This window comes from Aegilops tauschii, chromosome 2, assembly GCF_002575655.3.
Source record: "Aegilops tauschii subsp. strangulata cultivar AL8/78 chromosome 2, Aet v6.0, whole genome shotgun sequence".
In the NCBI taxonomy this organism is placed as follows: Eukaryota; Viridiplantae; Streptophyta; class Magnoliopsida; order Poales; family Poaceae; genus Aegilops; species Aegilops tauschii.
This window is the reverse complement of record NC_053036.3, coordinates 369321169-369339882: the sequence shown is the minus strand read 5'-3', so window position 1 is coordinate 369339882 and position 18714 is coordinate 369321169. Positions and strand designations below refer to the sequence as shown.

At 39.4% G+C, this 18714-nt stretch overlaps 1 protein-coding gene across 2 annotated transcripts; it reads right to left on the bottom strand.

Annotated features, from left to right (window-relative positions):
• Nucleotides 1-10094: 10094 nt before the first annotated feature.
• On the bottom strand, nucleotides 10095-18466 carry LOC109783241 (protein MEI2-like 4). Of its 2 annotated transcripts, none has more exons than XM_020341841.4 (14): nucleotides 18002-18466; nucleotides 17334-17427; nucleotides 16351-16692; nucleotides 15537-15937; nucleotides 15297-15455; nucleotides 15000-15116; nucleotides 14780-14928; nucleotides 13817-13911; nucleotides 13275-13736; nucleotides 12364-13003; nucleotides 12172-12256; nucleotides 12008-12076; nucleotides 11554-11733; nucleotides 10095-10700 (listed from the first exon to the last, which is right to left on the bottom strand). In XM_020341841.4, exons 3-14 carry the CDS (start codon nucleotides 16592-16594, stop codon nucleotides 10527-10529), a joined length of 2775 nt encoding a protein of 924 aa, XP_020197430.1. In that variant the 5' UTR covers nucleotides 16595-16692; nucleotides 17334-17427; nucleotides 18002-18466; the 3' UTR covers nucleotides 10095-10526. The 2 variants fall into 2 exon arrangements, with proteins under 2 accessions (XP_020197430.1, XP_040254980.1); XM_040399046.3 differs by having other exon boundaries at nucleotides 16351-16643.
• Nucleotides 18467-18714: the final 248 nt, after the last annotated feature.

The window sequence follows — 18714 nt, the reverse complement described above, 5'->3', positions numbered from 1 at the left end:
TGGATAGGTGAATGAAGAAATATGAAAAAAAAACGTATGTCCTCAAGTGAAATGATTATCTAGAGAAATGTTTGTATATATTCCATTGTCGTTCCGTTGCATCGCACGGGCATCTAACTAGTAAGCCTAAAACAAGTTAGAAAAACGATAAAAAATGGTCATGTGGTTGGCTCGTAAGAAAAAAAGAAAAAAACGCGTGCAATTCCTTATGTTGATATTGCAGTACGGTTTTCCGTCCGATGTAGTGCGCTTGCTCGTCGAATGCAGTTTGGTTCATCCGAAATGAAAATGAAAATACACAAAAAAACAACTTAAAAAAGAAATCGTGCAGTGCACTTGCTCGTCTGATGCAGTGAGGTTTTTAATTTGAAGCAGTGCAGTTTCCTGTATGATGCAGTTTACTCGTCAATTTATGTGTCATGAAAAACAGAGACTAGTGAACTTCGTGTCCCGAAAAACTGTGAGATAATCACGTGAAAAACGCGTGAAGCACTGATGTTATATTTTTACTTTGAGAAAATATGATGTGGTCCATTATGCGGTGGTTGGTAGTTTACTTTGTTAGAAGGGAGAAAAAGAAATTCACGTGAGAGGTTCACTTCTTTTTTGAATGAAGATTGTTTTTGTGGGACGATCGAAAAATAATATGGATTTGAGGTTCACTAGCAAAAATTAATGTGGTTCACTTCCGAGAGTGTTACAGTGCATTTTCAGTAGTGGTGTGGTTCACTTGCACCTGAGGTGAAGCGCAAAAAAATAAATTGTTAGGGAAACGACAAAAATAGTAATGTGGTTCACTTTGATATATGTCGCGGTTCACTTGCCCTTGTCTCTGCGGTGCACTATCGTTCATAAGAAAGGTTGGAAAAAGAAAACAAAAACTCGTCTGAGAAAAATCTACATTCAACAAAAGAAATTATGAAGTTCACTTGACCGTCCGATGCAGTGCGGTTTTCAGTCTGAAGCAGTACGGTTTTGTTTCTGATGCAGTACATACGACGATTTTGGTGTCGCGAAAAAACAGTGTCCGCATTTCGTTAAAATCAAAATTACTCTTAAACCGTAAGGAATCAAAGAGAGTGTTCTACATGGAAAAGCTATGCATCATCGATATATTTCCAACGGCGTATAATTTGAATCATTCTGATGAGCGGTTTGTGAAAAATTCGCAAAAAACAGCGCTGCCACTCATCGTCAGCCGCACCATTTTCAAAATTAACTTAAAACCGTAAGGAATCTCAAAAACATTTCAACATATGAAAATTACGCCTTGTCTGTAGCTTTCCAACGGCGTATTACACGCCACGTTTCGACAAATAGTTAAACTTTAGCGAAAACAGTACAGAAAAAATTGAAAAATAAAATTCCGTGAATTAGTAAATTTGAAACTGCTCTTAAACCGTAACGGTTTAGAGAAAATAATATATATGAAAAAGATGTGCCTCGACGATATCTTTTCAATGGTGTATCATTTTTTTTATTCCGACGAGCTGTTTAGAAAAAAACGCGAAAAAACTCTCGCTGCCATTCGTCGTGAGTCGCACAATTTTTGAAATTGCTCTTAAACGATAATGAATCTCGAAATGTGTTCAACATGGCCAAGTTGCGCCTAATCCATAGCTTCTCAAAGGTATATTACACGTCTCGTTCCGACAAACGGTTTAAAAAATAGAGCGAAAACAGTACCGAAAAAACACCGCATGCAGTTTTTTCCGACACGAAGTTCAGTCTTTGTATTGCAGTACATTTACTACAGAAAGTGCAGTGCCCTCACGTTGAGTGTGTAGTTCTGAAGTGTTAGCAGAATAACTATTCTGCTAATATTAGCAGAATAGACCGGCTTTATATATAGGACAAATGTTTCCTATAAGCAGTGGTAGTTACCACCATTTGCGTTTTGTATGTAGTATTTGTCGAAACCGAGAGTATGTACGTGTAGTATGTAGTATATAACAGTGATTAGATTGTATATATACTAATTTTTAGGTAGTATGTACCATGTTTTGAGTATGCTCTTTTTTACGTACAAATATATACGTATTTCACAAATATAATAAAAACTATGCGTTCGTATGCAATTTTTTCATGGAACTTGCTTTGAAATATCTTAGATATAGTATATGAAAATATTTAAAATAATAAAGTAGTATATATAGTACCACATGGTAGTATATGAGACATATGGGGTAACTATCACTGGATGGTAGGATGGATTTTCCCTATATGACAAATTTTTTCTACCACCAATGATAGTTTGCGTTTTGTATGCTATATGTAGTATCTGTCAAAACCGAAAGTATGTACGCGTAGTATGTAATATATAACAATATTTAGGTACTATATATACTATTTTTTGGTACTATGTATCTTATTTTGAATATACTCTTTTTACATACAAATATGTATATATTTCGCAAATTTAACAAAAACTATGGGCTCAAATGAAATTTTCGTGGAACTTGTTTTGAAATATCTTAGATATATTATATGAACATATTTAGAATGATAAGTTAGTATATATATTACTTCATGATAGTATATGAGACATGTGGGGTAACTATGACCGGGTGATAGGATGTATTTTCCCTAGACATGTGGGGTAACTACCACATACTAAGAAAACAACGGGCGTTGCACAACTTTTTGATCCGTTCACCGTCAGAAAAAAAATCTATCCAAGGTGATGCTAAATTATTATGCGTTTGGTCTGCGAGAAAAAAGGCTTTTCTAGAATTTCGTGCGTGGGCCGCGCTATATGGCCCAGCGAAGCGAGCCACTTATTTTTCTTACCACACACCTATGAAAACTCTATTTTCCGCACAAGTTGACAAATAGTTGGAGCTTCGCATAGGACAACCAATAATGGGCTGGACAATTTTTCTTTGTCTCTATGTTTTATTTCTATTTTTATTCTCCTTCCCTTATCTCTTTTTTCACTTCCAAGTTTAATTTTTTTATAGAATTTATTTCATCAATTTAAAATTCTCAAAAACCGTTCAAATTTTCAAAAAATCAAATTATAGAAAATGTTCATAATTCCAAATTTTGATGCTATTTTAAAAAATATTCGGAATTTGAGAAAAGTTTCCCATTTCTTGAAAACTGAATTGTTTTTTAGATTGTTCGATAATTCTAAAAGGAAAATGGAAATTTAAAAATGCTCCGAATTCGAAAAATATTCGTGTTTTATTGAAATTTTCATAATTCAAAATAATGTTAAAAGATAAAAAAATTCCGAAAAATGAATTATCAACACATGTTCCTTTTTAAAAAAATGTTCACAAATTCAAATAATGTTCATGTTTTATAAGTAGGTGTTTTCATAAAATGTTTGTGAATTTAAAAGATCTTCGTGTTTGAAATTTTGTTCACGTTTTTATAAAAGTGTACATAATTTTCAAAAAAAAGTTCAGGAGTTAAAAATGGTTCATATTTCCTACAATATTTAGAAAATTCATACCTATCTCATTGATTGAAAGGAAAAGTAGATTGAATAACTTATGGGCTTTCTCTGGTGTATGATGGCGTAGATGAAAAAATAACGGACTGATTACTTTTCACCCGGCGAAACCAAGAAACTAAATGTTCCTTTTCACATGCACACAGGGTTTTGCTTGCACATATAATTCTCACTAACTTTAAATGCATATTATTTTTTCTCCCGTGGCAACGCACGTGCATATGTGCTATTACTTCTGGTGACACGTCATCAAATTACCCCCAAAGTTGTAAAATATTACCCACCGATGCCACCAGTAAGTGACAAAAAATGTTTCACACGTGAGAATCCACCTCCGGGCCGGCCCATGTAGCAGGAACCTTCTATAAAGCGTCTTGCGCGCCCGGACAAAGATAAAGCGTGCCTGTTTGGGTCAGACCATGTCAAGGCGACCTGTTTTATAAATTTCGTTTTTCCTTTTCACCTTTTTTTCCACTTTAAATAATTTGACACTTAAAACAAGCTACACAAATTTAGAAAGCAGTTTTTTAAGTAAAATGTTTAATAATTCATATTGTTTGTGGATTCTAAAAAGATCATGATTTTTAAAAATTGTTTGTATATTCAAAAAATGTCCGTAGTTCTTGGAAACAAACGTTTGAGCAATAAAAAATGTTCATGATTTTTTAAAAAGTTCATGTATTAAAAAATTGAACAAAATTTCACCAATGCAAAAAATGTACTTGAATTGAAAAATATATTAAATATTCATAAACTGTTCGTCACTTACAAAATAGTTTATTCATTCATAAAATGTTCACTGATTCAAAAAATGATCATGCATTTTAAGAAAATCGTTAAATCTAAAAAATGTTTATGAATTTCAAAAATAGTTTTGCCAATTTCCAAAAAAATGTTCGCCTATTCAAGAAAAATATTTTATAAAATGTTCATAATTTTTTGGCAAATAGTGTGAAATGTTCGTGAATTCAAAAAATGTTCAATATTTTAGAAAATGTTCTGAATCTGCAAAAATGTTCTACAATTTGAAAAATGTTCACCATTTCAGATATGTTGACAAGTATAAAAAATGTTCATGTTCTTAAAATTATTCATGATTTCATGAAAATGAGAGTGATGTTATATCTTGGTGATGCGGCAAAATGTGGTAATGGCCATTGGAGATTATGATTTTTGTTTTTTCCCGTTGTAACGCACGGGCCGTTATGCTAGCACATATGTACGTTCGTTGCAACGAGGAGATAATTTGTTTTCCAACAAGCAGCACCTGTGCACGGGCATATCTCTCCCTAATTGCACGTGCACGGGTGTTTTGCAAAACATAATGTTCTAAAAATTGTTCACGTTTCTAAGAATATTCGCCAATTCATTTTTTTCTGAATGTTCATAAAAATAAAAAATATTTCTAATCTGACATTGTAGTCTTTTCTTAAGTATTTGCGTTGGCCATTGGTTAGCGGTGTGTGGTCGTTTTATGCTGGTTGACTATAAACGAAAGAAATTGTGGGCACATACAATAAAAGAGAATATGTTGTTTGGCTTTAATTAGAGCAAACTTATGAACACTTCAGCACTAAAATAATCAAAGAGAATAAACCCTAAAAAAGAAGGGACATTCATGCCTGATTATGCTAATGAAAACGGGATTGATGTGTTGCAATTAATAATCCGCCTGGTTACGCCGTCGTAGGATAGAGCGGTCGAAGCAACCGTGTCCCGAAGGTCGCCGCGTAGCCACTAAATGAGGAGGCAGACACAACCCGAAGATAGAGCAGACCCGGAGGGAAAGAAGCATGAGTTGGGTGCTCGCCACCAATCCGACCAACCCCATCCCTCTCGAGAATTCCTGTGCCAAACATGTCCAGCGAGAAGACCATAACTCCTCTGCGCCTACCGTTGTGGAGACCCTTTTTTGGACGACACATAAATTACCTTTCCTGTTGCTTCTCACAAAATATATCTCTCCCGTTGCAACGCATGGGCATATGTGTTAGCAAAACGGCCCGTGCACCCCATCGGACGTAAATGCAAAAATAGAAAGGCAAAAAAGAAAATAAAAAAATTAGGGAGCTTGCGGTCCGACACATGGGCCAGCCCAAAAGACGCTGGTGCGGAGCGCGGGTGACGGGTGTACATTTGGTTCATACTTGGCGCGTTGGTCACGAAATGGGGGGTCCTTCGCGACAGAAGTATATATTGCTAAAGGCGAGACTTGCTTCCGTCTCGCCTGACGGGTTCACGCATATGGGCTGGCTTTTCGTGCCGTCGCTCGCTCGCTCGTTCTACGCGCTGTTTTCGTCCGGTGTTTTTCTTCTACTTTTTTCTTTTTCGTTTTTTATCGGTCTTCTTTTATTTCGTCATCCGATTTCTGTTTTCATCGTTTTCCGTCATTTCTTTCACAGTTTCCACCGATTTTTCTTTCCTTTCATATTTATTTATTTATTTATTCTTTTCTTTTTATGCTTTTTATACTATTTCTTTGTTTTCTTTTGTTTCTTTGTGCTTCTTTATCGGGTTTTTTCATTTCTTTCTACAGTTTTTTATACAATAGTAATATTTTTTCAATACACATTTAAGATTTTTATATACATAATTAACATTTTTGACAACTTACACTTTTTATGTCTACTTTTTCAATACGCACTGTACATTTTCTGTATACACCAGCAACATATTTTATAGACCTATAACATTTCGGAAATACATGATTAAAATTTTGTAAATCATTTTTTCGACTTTTTTCATAAACATTGGACATTTTTTGTGTATATCAGAACATTTCATATATAGACGTTTAACATTTTCCAGATACATGATTAAAAACTTTGAAGCATATATTATTTATGTCTAATGTTTTATACACATTGTATATTTTTAATATACTCCTACATCAGAACAAATATGTACACGTTTAACATTGACCAAATACATGATTAACATTTTTTTAGCTCATATTTTTTAGTCTACTTTTTTCCAAACACATTGTACATCTTTTGACACATTTTTCATAAAAAAAATCACATACATCACAAACTTTTTTCTATACACATTTAATATTTTTAAATGCATAACTAACATTTTTTTAAATACTGAAAACTTTGTATTTTTTATAATTTTCCATACACTTTGTATATTTTCGTATGCGCCGAAAATAATTTTTTTACACATTTAACATTTCTTAAATGCATGATTAATAGTTTTAAACTTTTGTGTAAAGTTAATTTTATAATAGGCATATTCATAATATTTCAACTAGCAAAAGCAAAAAATGTGAAAAAAGGTCAAAAAAATGATGAAAGCCCGTGTCCACGCTTGACCGGCCTAGTTGGGCAGAGCTGGGCGGCTGCCTCAACCGAGATATCCTACTGTCTCGCATTTAGCGAGACATAGGGTGAGAGAGAAACGTTTGCTCAAGAACCCGACCAGATCAAACCATGGCCCATCAGCGATTTGACAAGAGTCCTCACAAAAAGTGACATTGATTGTCCAACAAAAAATAGTCTTAAAACCCAATGACAATAAAAAAAACCATGTCAAACACATATTGTACATGAAAAATTACATTTGCAGTACGTGAGAACTAAATCTTCCATATCTTGGAAACAAAAACAAAGAAAACTTAACAATTTTGTTTGAACCTAGGCTGTTGTTGTTTCGTCAGATTTTTTAGAATACGTTGTTTCATTAGATGATGGGAAAAGTATATACTGAAAAAGAAAAATTATTATAATAGTCTTAGGAAACATATTATCCCATGGGATGTTCAAAAATATAAATTTGCAATGGTGTAAAATTATGGCAAATTACCGTTGTTCGTTCAACGAAATGTGTACAAAAAGGAAATTTGGGTTTGTAAAACAAACTTGTCATGTTCCAAAAAGAATTGACCATGTTGCAAAAAATATTGACCAAGGTCCAACAAGTAAAAAAATTCATGGTGCAAAAATAAATTTGGCATTGTAAAAAAATTGCCATCGTCCAAATGTAAATGTGGCATGGTAAAAAATGTGTTCAGAAGATATTTTTTGCCATGGTCCAAATATAAATTTGCCATCACACCAAAAATAAATTTGCTATGGTTGAAAAGATAAATTTGCCATGGTAAAAAAATGAATTTTCTGTGATCCAGAAAAATATAAATTTGCCATGATGAAAAACAATTTGCCTTGATACATAAAAGTAATTTTGCCATGGTTTGTGGAAACAAGTTTGCCATGTTCCAAAAATTGGTCAACATGGTCTAACGAGTAAAAAAGCCATGGTAAAATAAATTTGCCAAGGCCCAAATATAAAATTTGCCATGGTAAAAAAAATAAGTTTGACATGATAAAAACAAGAAATTTTGCCATGATACATATAGTAAATTCTCCATGGTCACAAAAAAGTTTGCCATGATACACAAAGTAAATTTGCCATGGTACATAAGAGCAAATTTGCTATGTTCCCGCAAAGTAAATTTGTCATTGTCCAAAAAGAAATTCGTTCTCTAAAAAAGCATGGCAAGTTTTGGAAGGCACATGGGGGTTTAGGAAATTTATTTTTTTTATCAAAAGATGGCAAATTTACCAAATTCTCATGGGCAAATGGAAAAATTAGGAGATTTATTCTTTGAAAGAGATGGCAAAATTTGGCACGCGGCAAAATTTAAGAAGATTTATCTTTCAAGAAAGATGGCAAAATTAGGAGATCTTAAGCCATCATGTGACAAAAACAAGGAAATATCTACTAACTGTCATGGGTCAAAAAGTTAGTTGCCATGGCGACAAAAAATGAAGATGTCATGGCAAATACATCTTAATTCAAACATGGAGACAAACAAACATAATTTGCCATGGGCACATAACCTAATTTGACGTTGGTTGATTTGGGGCCAGACTAATTTGGAGAATTTATATTGAGTACATGGGAAAAAATAGGAGACCTTAAAACATCATGTGACAAAAACAAGGAAATAGCTACTAATTTTCATGGGTAGAAAAATAGTTGCCTTGGCGACAAAAAATGAAGATGCCTTGGCAAACACATCTTAAATCAACATGGAGACAGCAACATAAATTGCCATTGGCACACATCATAATTTACCGTTGGTTGTTTTTTGTGGTCGGACTAATTTGGAGAAAGAGTTAAATTGCCATGGCATTGGCAAAAGAACTAAATTGCCATGGCAAAATTAAGAAAATGTAGAGATCTAGATCATGGCGGTGAGAACAAAACTAGTACTTGAATCAGGAGCGGCAGAAAGATGTGACTGCAGGGGACAAAGGCGCGCCCTTGCGTCGCCCCATGCACACACGACACCGCCCGCCCACGCCCCCGCGGCCTTTCCTTCCCCTTCCTCCTTCGTGGCAGTCGCGTCCTTCTCTACATGCGTCCATGTCACGGCGCTCGCCGCCACCGTCGTCCAACGCCGCTTCCCCTGCTCCAACAGTGACATCAATGACACCCTCCGCTCCTTCCCTATCTCGCCACGGGCACCTGTGGCGTCGGGATCGTGGACGCCCCGCGGCGCGTGGAGGAAGGGGGAGCTAGGTAAGCGTTATCATCATCGGCACCTGTGGATAATGTCGAGGAGCGTGTGGTGCCTACCCGCCATGACAAGTCGCACGTCGTCGTCGTCACGGAGCTTAAGGAAGTCACGGAGGTTGGAGGACGGTGTCGTTGCTTCGCCGCTCTGTAACGGAATCACCCTCGGTGCCCCCTCCATTAGCCCACCTTCGCGTGCGAGGTCGCTCGGATTAGGAGGAGAGTGCAAGGCGCGGAAGGACAGAGGGGAGGGGATCCGTGCTTCTCATTGTTCTCTCTCGCTCTATTTGGGATTTGAAGAGGGGGAGGGGAATGAATCGACGATGATGTGGTAGAGAGGGGAAATGGGGAAGGGTTGGATGATGACTCGCGGTATTAGGGGTTACGCGTTGGATGCAATAGATGCAGCCCAGCGCGAATATTTTTCATCTGAAGGCATGGCATTGTCACTTGCTCTGAGATTCGTGCAAAAGATCCAACGGCAGCCGATGTTGTGCCTCTAGATTGCTTTGATATCACAGTTTTGGTGTTTTCGGAATAAAGAGAAAGATTATTGTCATGGGGATAGGTCTTTAACAAAAGATTGGATGATTAAAAAGACAATGATATCCCTATCCCACCCAGAGTTCAAGTCATAGACTTTGTTAGTGTCGTATTTTTCTGAATTTATTTCAGACCTTCCGAGTATGTGCGTTCATTGAGAGGAGACATTACTATCGATGCAAAGACGTGTGTAGCGACTTCGACAATCCCAAAATGATGTGCCAGCTATGGTGTGCATGCTGTGTTTATAAAAATGAATGTATGCGTATATATATGAGCGTTTGCGTCTGTACTACGTAAAAGAAAATCAGTAAAATGGTTGTAAGTCTAGGAATTTGAATTTTCGCAGAAAGATGGCGGAGGTGCATCTCGCTCCTGAATGGCTGTAAGTCTAGGAATTTGAATTTTCGCAGAAAGATGGCGGAGGTGCATCTCGCTCCTGAGTCCTGAGCTGGCGGATTTGCCACATAAGAACGGCAGTAGCTACGGTGGCACCGCACAGGCGCTTCGTTTACACACCCAAAATCGAGATCCCCACAACACGGCAGCACCGCACACGCACAAGAAATTAACATCAAAACAGTTTCAAAAGACGCAGCAGGGCACAGCCTGCCTTTCATACAACAGCACCAATACAGTGTCGGCTGTCCCCGTCATGCATTCTTACTAGGAAACCCTGTACAACGCTGGGTTACACCTTACAGTCCAAAATCTCAGAGAGCTCCCCACGAGTTTTGCCTTCCACGGCCTTCAGTTAATACACGCATATAGGCTCAGGAGAAACTGGGAGCACCCTCCGTCCGTTCCCTTGCTTCTACTCAGCGACAAAATTTGCAGCCTCTAAGGAGCCTCTGGTAGCCCACGACATAGGAAGTACTAAATAGCTACAGACTCCGAAAATACCACAAGCAAAAAGAGGTGGGAAAGGATGGTAATGTGAAAACTGGGATTGCAAATGTCAAAAGGTTGGATGTTGATGTTGTGGTTAGTGCTTCAGCTTTCAAGCTGTGGTTGGGTCAGCCTCCTTTGAGTAGCCTGAAGCGTGGCCGCCCCCGTTGGAAGGAGTCCAATTGTTGGCAGAAGATGACAGAGTGTCCCGGTGACTTTCTTCGCAGCTCAAAACCCTGGATCGCCCAGGCCTAGAACGGACGTGTGTTCCCATTGGAAAAGGTTCCTGAGAAAAGTTTACAACAAAAACATGGTCAGTTCAGACTCATGATGGGAGGTAAGAATGGAAATAGTGGGTGGGATGAGTTCAATCTATTGGGGTGTTTGGCATGGGATATGCAGTTTCATATACCACAGTTTGAAGTCCAATCAGAACGATGGTTTTTTCTAGACAGGTTGAGTAAAAATGTTAAAAATACAAAAAATTATATACACACAAAATTAAGTAAAGCCTATCTCATTATCGAGGGGCAATCTTGTCATGGATGCACTATATTCTCTACTCCAAACTCATAGCCCTGCCTAATGTTAACAAGATGGTTTTATTTTCCGCTCCCTAACCCACAATGTATCCCAATTGTGCATCAAACACCACCATATGCGAAGAAAATGATGAGCCTATACAGCTATATGTATCATTAAAAAGAACATAGCAACACTAGGAAACAAGAACTATGAGCCGATGCTTGAATCCTCAAGGACCTCCTTGATTCAAAGGACTTAGAATGAATTGAGGATCATGTTCCATGATTTGTAGGATTTTAATTAGTAAGATTTTTTCCTGAGTATTTCTTTCAGCGTCAAGACAATTCTAAAGGAAAGAAATACTCAGGAAAAACTCTGATGTAGCATAAGAAAAAGAATACATACTAAACTGTGTAAGAAGGCCTACTGCTTAATTTCAGATGCAAGATAATAAAAATATAATGATATAAAATTATATATGTGCGTGGACTTCACCGATCATGTATTGGATGGGCACACAATAAGATATACAGGTCATCGAGTTAGTAGTACCCAGTCAGGTGCCCTATAGAAACAGTAATGCAGCAAAGGATATGGACAATCAGATAACATACTTGATCCCCTGCGTTTGGACCATCTGAGTGGAAAAGTATAGGGCGGCAGCGTTTATCCTCATTCATCAAACTTGAATTTTGGAAGTGCGCAATTAGAGATGATTTTCCTTGGATTCTAGCATATGCAAGTGATGCTACCTTCTCGCTATTGAATTTCTCCCACCTTTTCCCATGGAATATCTGAAAGAGACAGGCATGTATGTTGTTCATTTATCGACTGACATTAGGTAAAAAATGCTTAGTGCGTGAAACCAGAAATGGTAAAGGTACTACTCACTACCTGACATGCGATATCCAAAATCCATGCAATTGTAGCATGATAGTGTAATACAGGTGGTATGGAAAAAGAAATGAGGAAGGAAAGCAGAGGGCGCAAAATCATATAAAAATGTCAACATGAAGCTTTATCTAATACACTGCCGGCATTTAATAACTTGTAACATCTCACTCTCACCTTATAGAATGGAACAATATGCTCAGGACTTATCATATTGATGAATGCGTAGCCCACATTGCATTTATTCTGAAAATGCACATGAGCACCATTAGGTCGTTGTATGCAAGTAATGTCGAACCAAGGATAAACATGCAACAGCTGTTTACAAAAGCTCCATTCACCTTAAAGTCAATTGGAAGATAGATAAAATCATAAGTTCCCTTGTGATTTTCATCAATAGCGGTCAAAAGCATCTTAGAGGTGTACCTGAAATACCATTTAAGGCAATAGAAACATCAAAACATGGCATGACTTCAAATAGAGTGACACTTGCACATAAACTAGAATAAAATCAGAAAGTCCCAGATGTATACTTGTTTGGGATGTTCTTTATCATTAATGTAGTCCGGGAATCCTCGCCGCAGACTATACGCTCAATGTCTAGCTCATACTGCCTTTTATTATCCGATTGATTAGCACATGACTCGTTTCTTCGGCTCCTTGCACGTTCACCTGGTGAATCAAATGAAGATGGAGGGGGACCTATATGACCCCTTCCATGAAACATATGCCCCCTCTGCTGAGGAGATCGAGCACCAATGTGTGCAGGGGACATGGCTTGGTTCCCTCCACTCTGAGGAAACATGCTAGTGAGCTCCAACTGATGCAGATGCGGACTACCAGAGAAACCCATGCTTCCAGCACTCCCAGGATGGAAACTTGGCGCTTCCATCAGCTCCCCTGCATAACCAGTTCTCCTATCCAGAATTGATGGATTGACAGCTGGTGCAGATCCAACATGATGATTCACTGGAAGGACATTTTCAAGCATGCGAGATGTTCTTGAAATTCCATGCGCTTGCGTGGGAGGTCGAGATGGTATATTATTGATAAATGATCCTGAGTTCGGCCATAGCATGGGAGAAGAGGTATGATGATGGGAGTTATTTGAATTATTCCACGCTACTTGGTGGCCATGAAGGGGGCAGCTTCCAGTTCTTGAAAACCCGGGTGCTACAAGAACACAAGGCATGCCCATGTAAGCCTAATTGCGTTGTCTAAACAGAATAGTTGCAACCTCAAAAATAGTATAATTTAGGTTATGCCAATTACCATTAAGCTATAAAAGATTATGTATTATTCATATCAAAGCATATGTTCTTCCAAAATTGACATTTTCAAGAAAATGACTGGAAGGGAAAGAGATGGCAAATGAACCTAATGGAAACAGTGTGTCTCCATAAACATATGGCTACATCAGTAAATAAGGCACCCAAAGTAGTACCTTCGGTATGACCAGAAGAATGACCACCAAGGTTAGCAGAACCAACTTTGTAAAGATGTCTGCTCTCCATTCCTTCAGCAGTTCTAGAGTTGCTCTTAACTCCAATGGGTGATATTGTGCCTAAGTTGCAAGAAATACCATTACTTTGGCCATTGCGAAAGTCAGGAAGGGAATGTGGATTGAAAGCTCCGACCCCATGAAATCCATAATTCAAGTGTCCATTAATCTGTCCACCCATCTTTCCAAGTGAATGACCATTCTCACCGACAGTCGACCGGTTGTTATGCGTTACTGCAGTTGCAATTCTAACAGGAGAGGATATACTTTGCATAGTACTTGAGGGAACATCCAGGAAAGCTCCCTCCCTGAATTGGTGCATTGGTGGCTGAACTCTGGGACGCAGAACCCGAGAGATCCCATGTTCAGGACCAGCGGAAGTCATGGAAGCCATGTTGACAGAACCTTGTATTATGCCATACATAGGTTAGTAAATACGATTAGCAGCAGAAATATGTCTCATGATTTGAAATCAGACTGCATACCGTAGTAAGTTGACGGCAGACTGTTTGCATTTCCTAGCTTGCATGCACCATACTCTTCCTGCTCCAACTCAGGAGGCCTATGTAGCGTCGTCAGACTGTTGTGCAAAAACTAGCATTACTAACACAGTTGTAAGAATAGGCATAAGGAAAGTCAGATGCTCTTGTTTCTTCCTCCAAAAATAAAGTTTAGACAAGCATAATAATCCATAGGGGGGACGTTCTGCATCAAGTTCTAAAACACATCTTCCTGCACATCATATGTAAAGACTTTTACACCTACCCAATTTCCTCACACTCCAAAGCACAATTCCCTGAAACGAGAAATATACAAGTATACAACCAACTTTGAATTCAAGTGCAAATGCCGACTCTAAAAAATCATATTAAAAGTCAATCACAAGTTTGTGTGTTTAATAACTAAAACATATTTTATTGAAGAGACAGGAATTGCATCAGCCCAGTGTATACTGTATATGTCCATTGACGATATGTTTACCAACTTCACAGTATATGCAAGACCATAAACACCGTTGAATTATATACTTCCTCAATTCACAGATACCCAGATAACTTTATACAAAGTTGATCTGTGAAGGTTGCTGCTACCGACTGGACCGCCATATTCTGCTGCTTCCTGAGGCTTCAGGTCTCTTGCTTCCTAATTGGTATATATAGGTCATTATGCTAGTTTTGGTTAGCTTTTGTCAGTCTTCTTAGCCTTTTTGGTTTTTTGTTTGCTGGTTTTTTAGTTTTTCTGTTCATTTTTGGCTTTCATTGGTTGTACATTGTGCCATTTCAGTACCTTCCTCTAATAAAAAATAACAGCATTCTAAAGCGTGTTGGAGAAAAAAGAATTTCATGAAGGGTAGCCGACACAAGGTGTGTAATAAGACTCTTCGAAAAGCAAAGGCACTAGAAGCACTAAAAATGGACAGATGCGCAAAAATACGGTCACAGTATTACCGTTTACCGTCGCCCGCGCAGCAGCGCTCTAATCTGATTTTCTTTCCTGCAATATCTCTCATGTTCAAAGCATAAAGTGCAGCTTCTGCTGCTCTGGTATCAAAAAAGTCAACGTATTTGTGATGGCCGTTTTGTGATGTCCCGTGAATCTGATAAACAAGGAAGTTAGTATCTGTAGTGTACTAGCTGACATAAGAGTTGGTTAGTGCGCAGCCCATACCGCCTTGATTTCACCATAGCCACCAAATATATGACGAAGATCATCATTAGTTACAGACTGGTCTAGGTTAATCACTGCAAGTGTGCCCTGGTTGTTATCATTCTCCAAAGGGTTCTCCTATTGGAACAAAGTCAGCATTAGAATGTGAACATTCTTGCGAGTATAAATACATTTCCAGTGCCAATTAAGTACCAATACAACAAATAATGGCAGGCAAACATCGTAGTAATATCACATTAAGTAATGTCAAAGCACCACATCATATCAAGTCAGAATGGCATTATATCAAGGAAATACCTTTGGGATGGAGTAATGTATCTCAAGTTTCCACTGCCTGAATGGCTTGCTTTGAAGCGCTTTCATGGCACGTTCTGCCGATCTTATATCATAGTAAGATATCATCACTAAACCATGATGTTTGTAGGCAGTGTAAAGTGTTCGGATGTCTCCATATTGCTACAAAGAAAATAAATGCTATCAGGTGAAATATATTGCCTTCAGAGTTGGGACAAAGTCAAGCTGGAAGATGAAACTTACCTCAAATAGGAGTTTCAATTCAGTATCCTCAACATTGGTATTAATGTTTCTAATGGAAAGGGTTCTCGAGGGGTTTTCACCATACAGTAGGCCATTGAACCCAGTCTGACCGGTGTTGGCTCCACCGTTAAGTTTTAGCAATTTGTTATTTTCATCAGCTTCCAATTCCATTCCACCTCCAGTAGAGAATATATCGTCATCAATGTCATCCATGTTATTAGCACGGGCAGGGTGACCCACATTATAAAGAACACCTGACAATAAGTCGTCGTCATCAGGGAGGAGATTGCCAATTACTTGTGCCTCAATTTCCTGAGTTAATTCAAAAGGCTCGTCATCTGCATGGTTGACTTCCTTTTCAGCTGGCTGGCCAACAAGGCCATTCTTAGGTGTTAGTCTCACTGCACATCAGCAAATGAAAAGTAGTTTAATATTAAGCACTAATATTACTGCAGATTGTCTCTTTTCTCACTTGGATTTAGCATGAAAAGCACAGGACAGACTCTCATTTCTCAATTGGATGTAGCATGAAAAGCTCAGGCCAGATTGTCTCGTTTCTCACTTGGATGTAGCAAGAAAAGCTCAGATTTCACTGAAGTGAAACAGTCAATAAATGCAAACAAGCTTCTTATTAAGCAAATAAAAATATTTTCCTTATCTTCTTTTGTTTACCCTTTCCGTTATCTACATACTATTATTTATATGAACTGAAGGGAGGAGTACCATATCGGATGGACGCAGTTTATAGTTCAGTGTTATGGAGTACTATAATAAATGAAATAAAAACTGCAAGAGACAAGGATCAAGGGCTTACATTTGTTGTCAAAAATGTCTGGAAGGGAGCTTGAGAAAAGTCCATTCTCATATTGGGTCATATTTAAATGTCCCTTTCTAGCATTAGGAAATAAAGCCAACGGCTTCGAAAATGAATCATGTTGTTGTAGAGGATCTTGATCAGCCCTCCAGGGGGTTGGCGGCAGGTTAACATGCCTTTGATGGCCCAACAACTTGCGCTCACCAAAGGGAGTTTTCTGGTCCATCAACTTGTATGGCTCCATAAGCCCTAATTGATGCACAACCTTTGGCCAATAGGCTTTGGCTTTTCGACTGGAGAAGATGCAGCAGACCTACTTCCCGAAATCAATGAATCTTTTTTCTGTTTTTCAAAACAAGAAATAAGTCAGCCGTAAAAACGAACACAAACACTGAGCGCAAAGAGAAGTGATGAAGCAACATCAGAATTATTTAATGAACGAATCATTGTAGGCAACATCCATGCGCATCTGTCAATAATCGATACCCAATCACCCCTGTGAGACCATGTGCCTTCCAAATCAGCTGCTTCACCCATATATAGCAAGACAGCTACCTTAAGCTACCTGGAAACAACGATACACATCCTCCTATCTTGCTCGATCAATTGTCCCATATGTGGAACCTCGGATGCCCCCACATATCCGTAAACTGTAACAGTGTTCTGCTGGGTCACATTTTATTTAGTCCGAGAGAAACTACCCGAAGAATAAACTAATAAGCACCTACAAATTACACGAATGTTCAGGTAGTCACTAACATGCTCAGGAAAACATTCCTGCCTGAAATGTCTAACAGGCCTCTACAAAAAGAATTCGATAATGATGAAGGAATTAACCTAGGTCTAGTTGTTAATGATACTGACCAAGTCACCCCAAAACTGAACCAATTAGTACCCCCTACCCCAAAGTAAGAAAGAATGCAGTCCATCATTAGACATCATTTAAGGATATCGGGCAATAATGGCTATTGCAGTTGGCTTACCACATGGGAGAAGACGATTCGGACTCCACGGGGAGGTGGAATGGGGGCATGTGGTGCCTCTGCTCCATGATTCTAGCTGGCATCCTGCTAGCACCTTGAAAGATAGACAGATGCCAAGTTTCAACACCTCAGGTAGCTCGACTGAAGCGGATCAAAGAATAAACGCGAGAAACTGCTAAACAAATGCAGTCCCGAGGCCTAGATTTGATCGACCGTGAACCCAAAATCGAACTCACGAGACCGGCTACGGAACACTGGAGAAATTCTGCAAAATTTAGGACCGGAACAACTCGAATTGAACGATTAAAAAAGGTTATGCAAAATTCCGTGCAGAACTCTGTGCTCCCAAACTAATTAGCCATAAAACAGCGCAAAAGACGACGGGAAATTTAATTCTCCTCGTCCTCGACGAGCTCGAAAGAGCACAAGAAAGTTGTGATCAAAATAAAAAAGGCAGAAGAGACCAAAATACTGCCCAACCGCATCAAAGTATCCCCCGAACCCGAGCACAGATCACACAAAGCGAGAAAAATACGCACAAAATTACCCCCAAACAAATACCTCCAGGAATTCAAACACCATTTTTCTCCACGAAAACAAAACGCACCCTGAATTTGCATGAAAACCCGCAAAAAAATTGGTAGAAACGGAAGAATTTGTAGGCTCACCAGATCGGCAGTCGAGATCCGCTTCAGCTTGTCGCGGCCAGGAGCTTACCACAACACGCAACCCGTGGCCGCGCCCAGAAGAGATGGCTCCATGGCGCAAGCCAAAACGGCTCCCCCGGAGCTCACAGGAGGGCGGATCACCCAGCGCGCAGCGACGGCACAGCTAATGCCCTCAGCTGGGGGGCGAGGCGAGCTCAGAGAGCGAGCTCCATCCTCACGCACGCGCGCACCTAACCCTAGCGAGCGAGCGCGGCAGCGGGCACCCCTCCACTCCTCCCCATTCTTCGCTCCTCCTCCTAGGTATGCAGCCGCAGCGCCTCTCCGGCGAGGGAATTCCGGCGAGCTGGTGGTGGACTGGCGGTTGTGAGACGAGACGAGACGAAGCGGAGACGAAGGCCAAAAAAATCTAATTAAAGAGCGGCGAAATGCTGTATTACTATATTATTTATTGGACTAAGTGGAAACGCGATACAGAAGGTGCGGGGCCTATATATACCGCGCCCGGTGTGGTCCCCACCGCGGTAGGCTCACCCGCGGCGCACCCCACCGCGGTGCCGGATAGCTCCTTCGCCATCCCGTTCGTGCCGAACGGCACATGTACCCGGGCCAGGGGCCCCACGTGTCAGTGAGCTGGGGCCGGTGTCAGACGTCGGGACCCACGTGGCTGCGCGTCGGCCCGGGTGGGAAGCGGCGTTTGGACGGGGACGGAATTA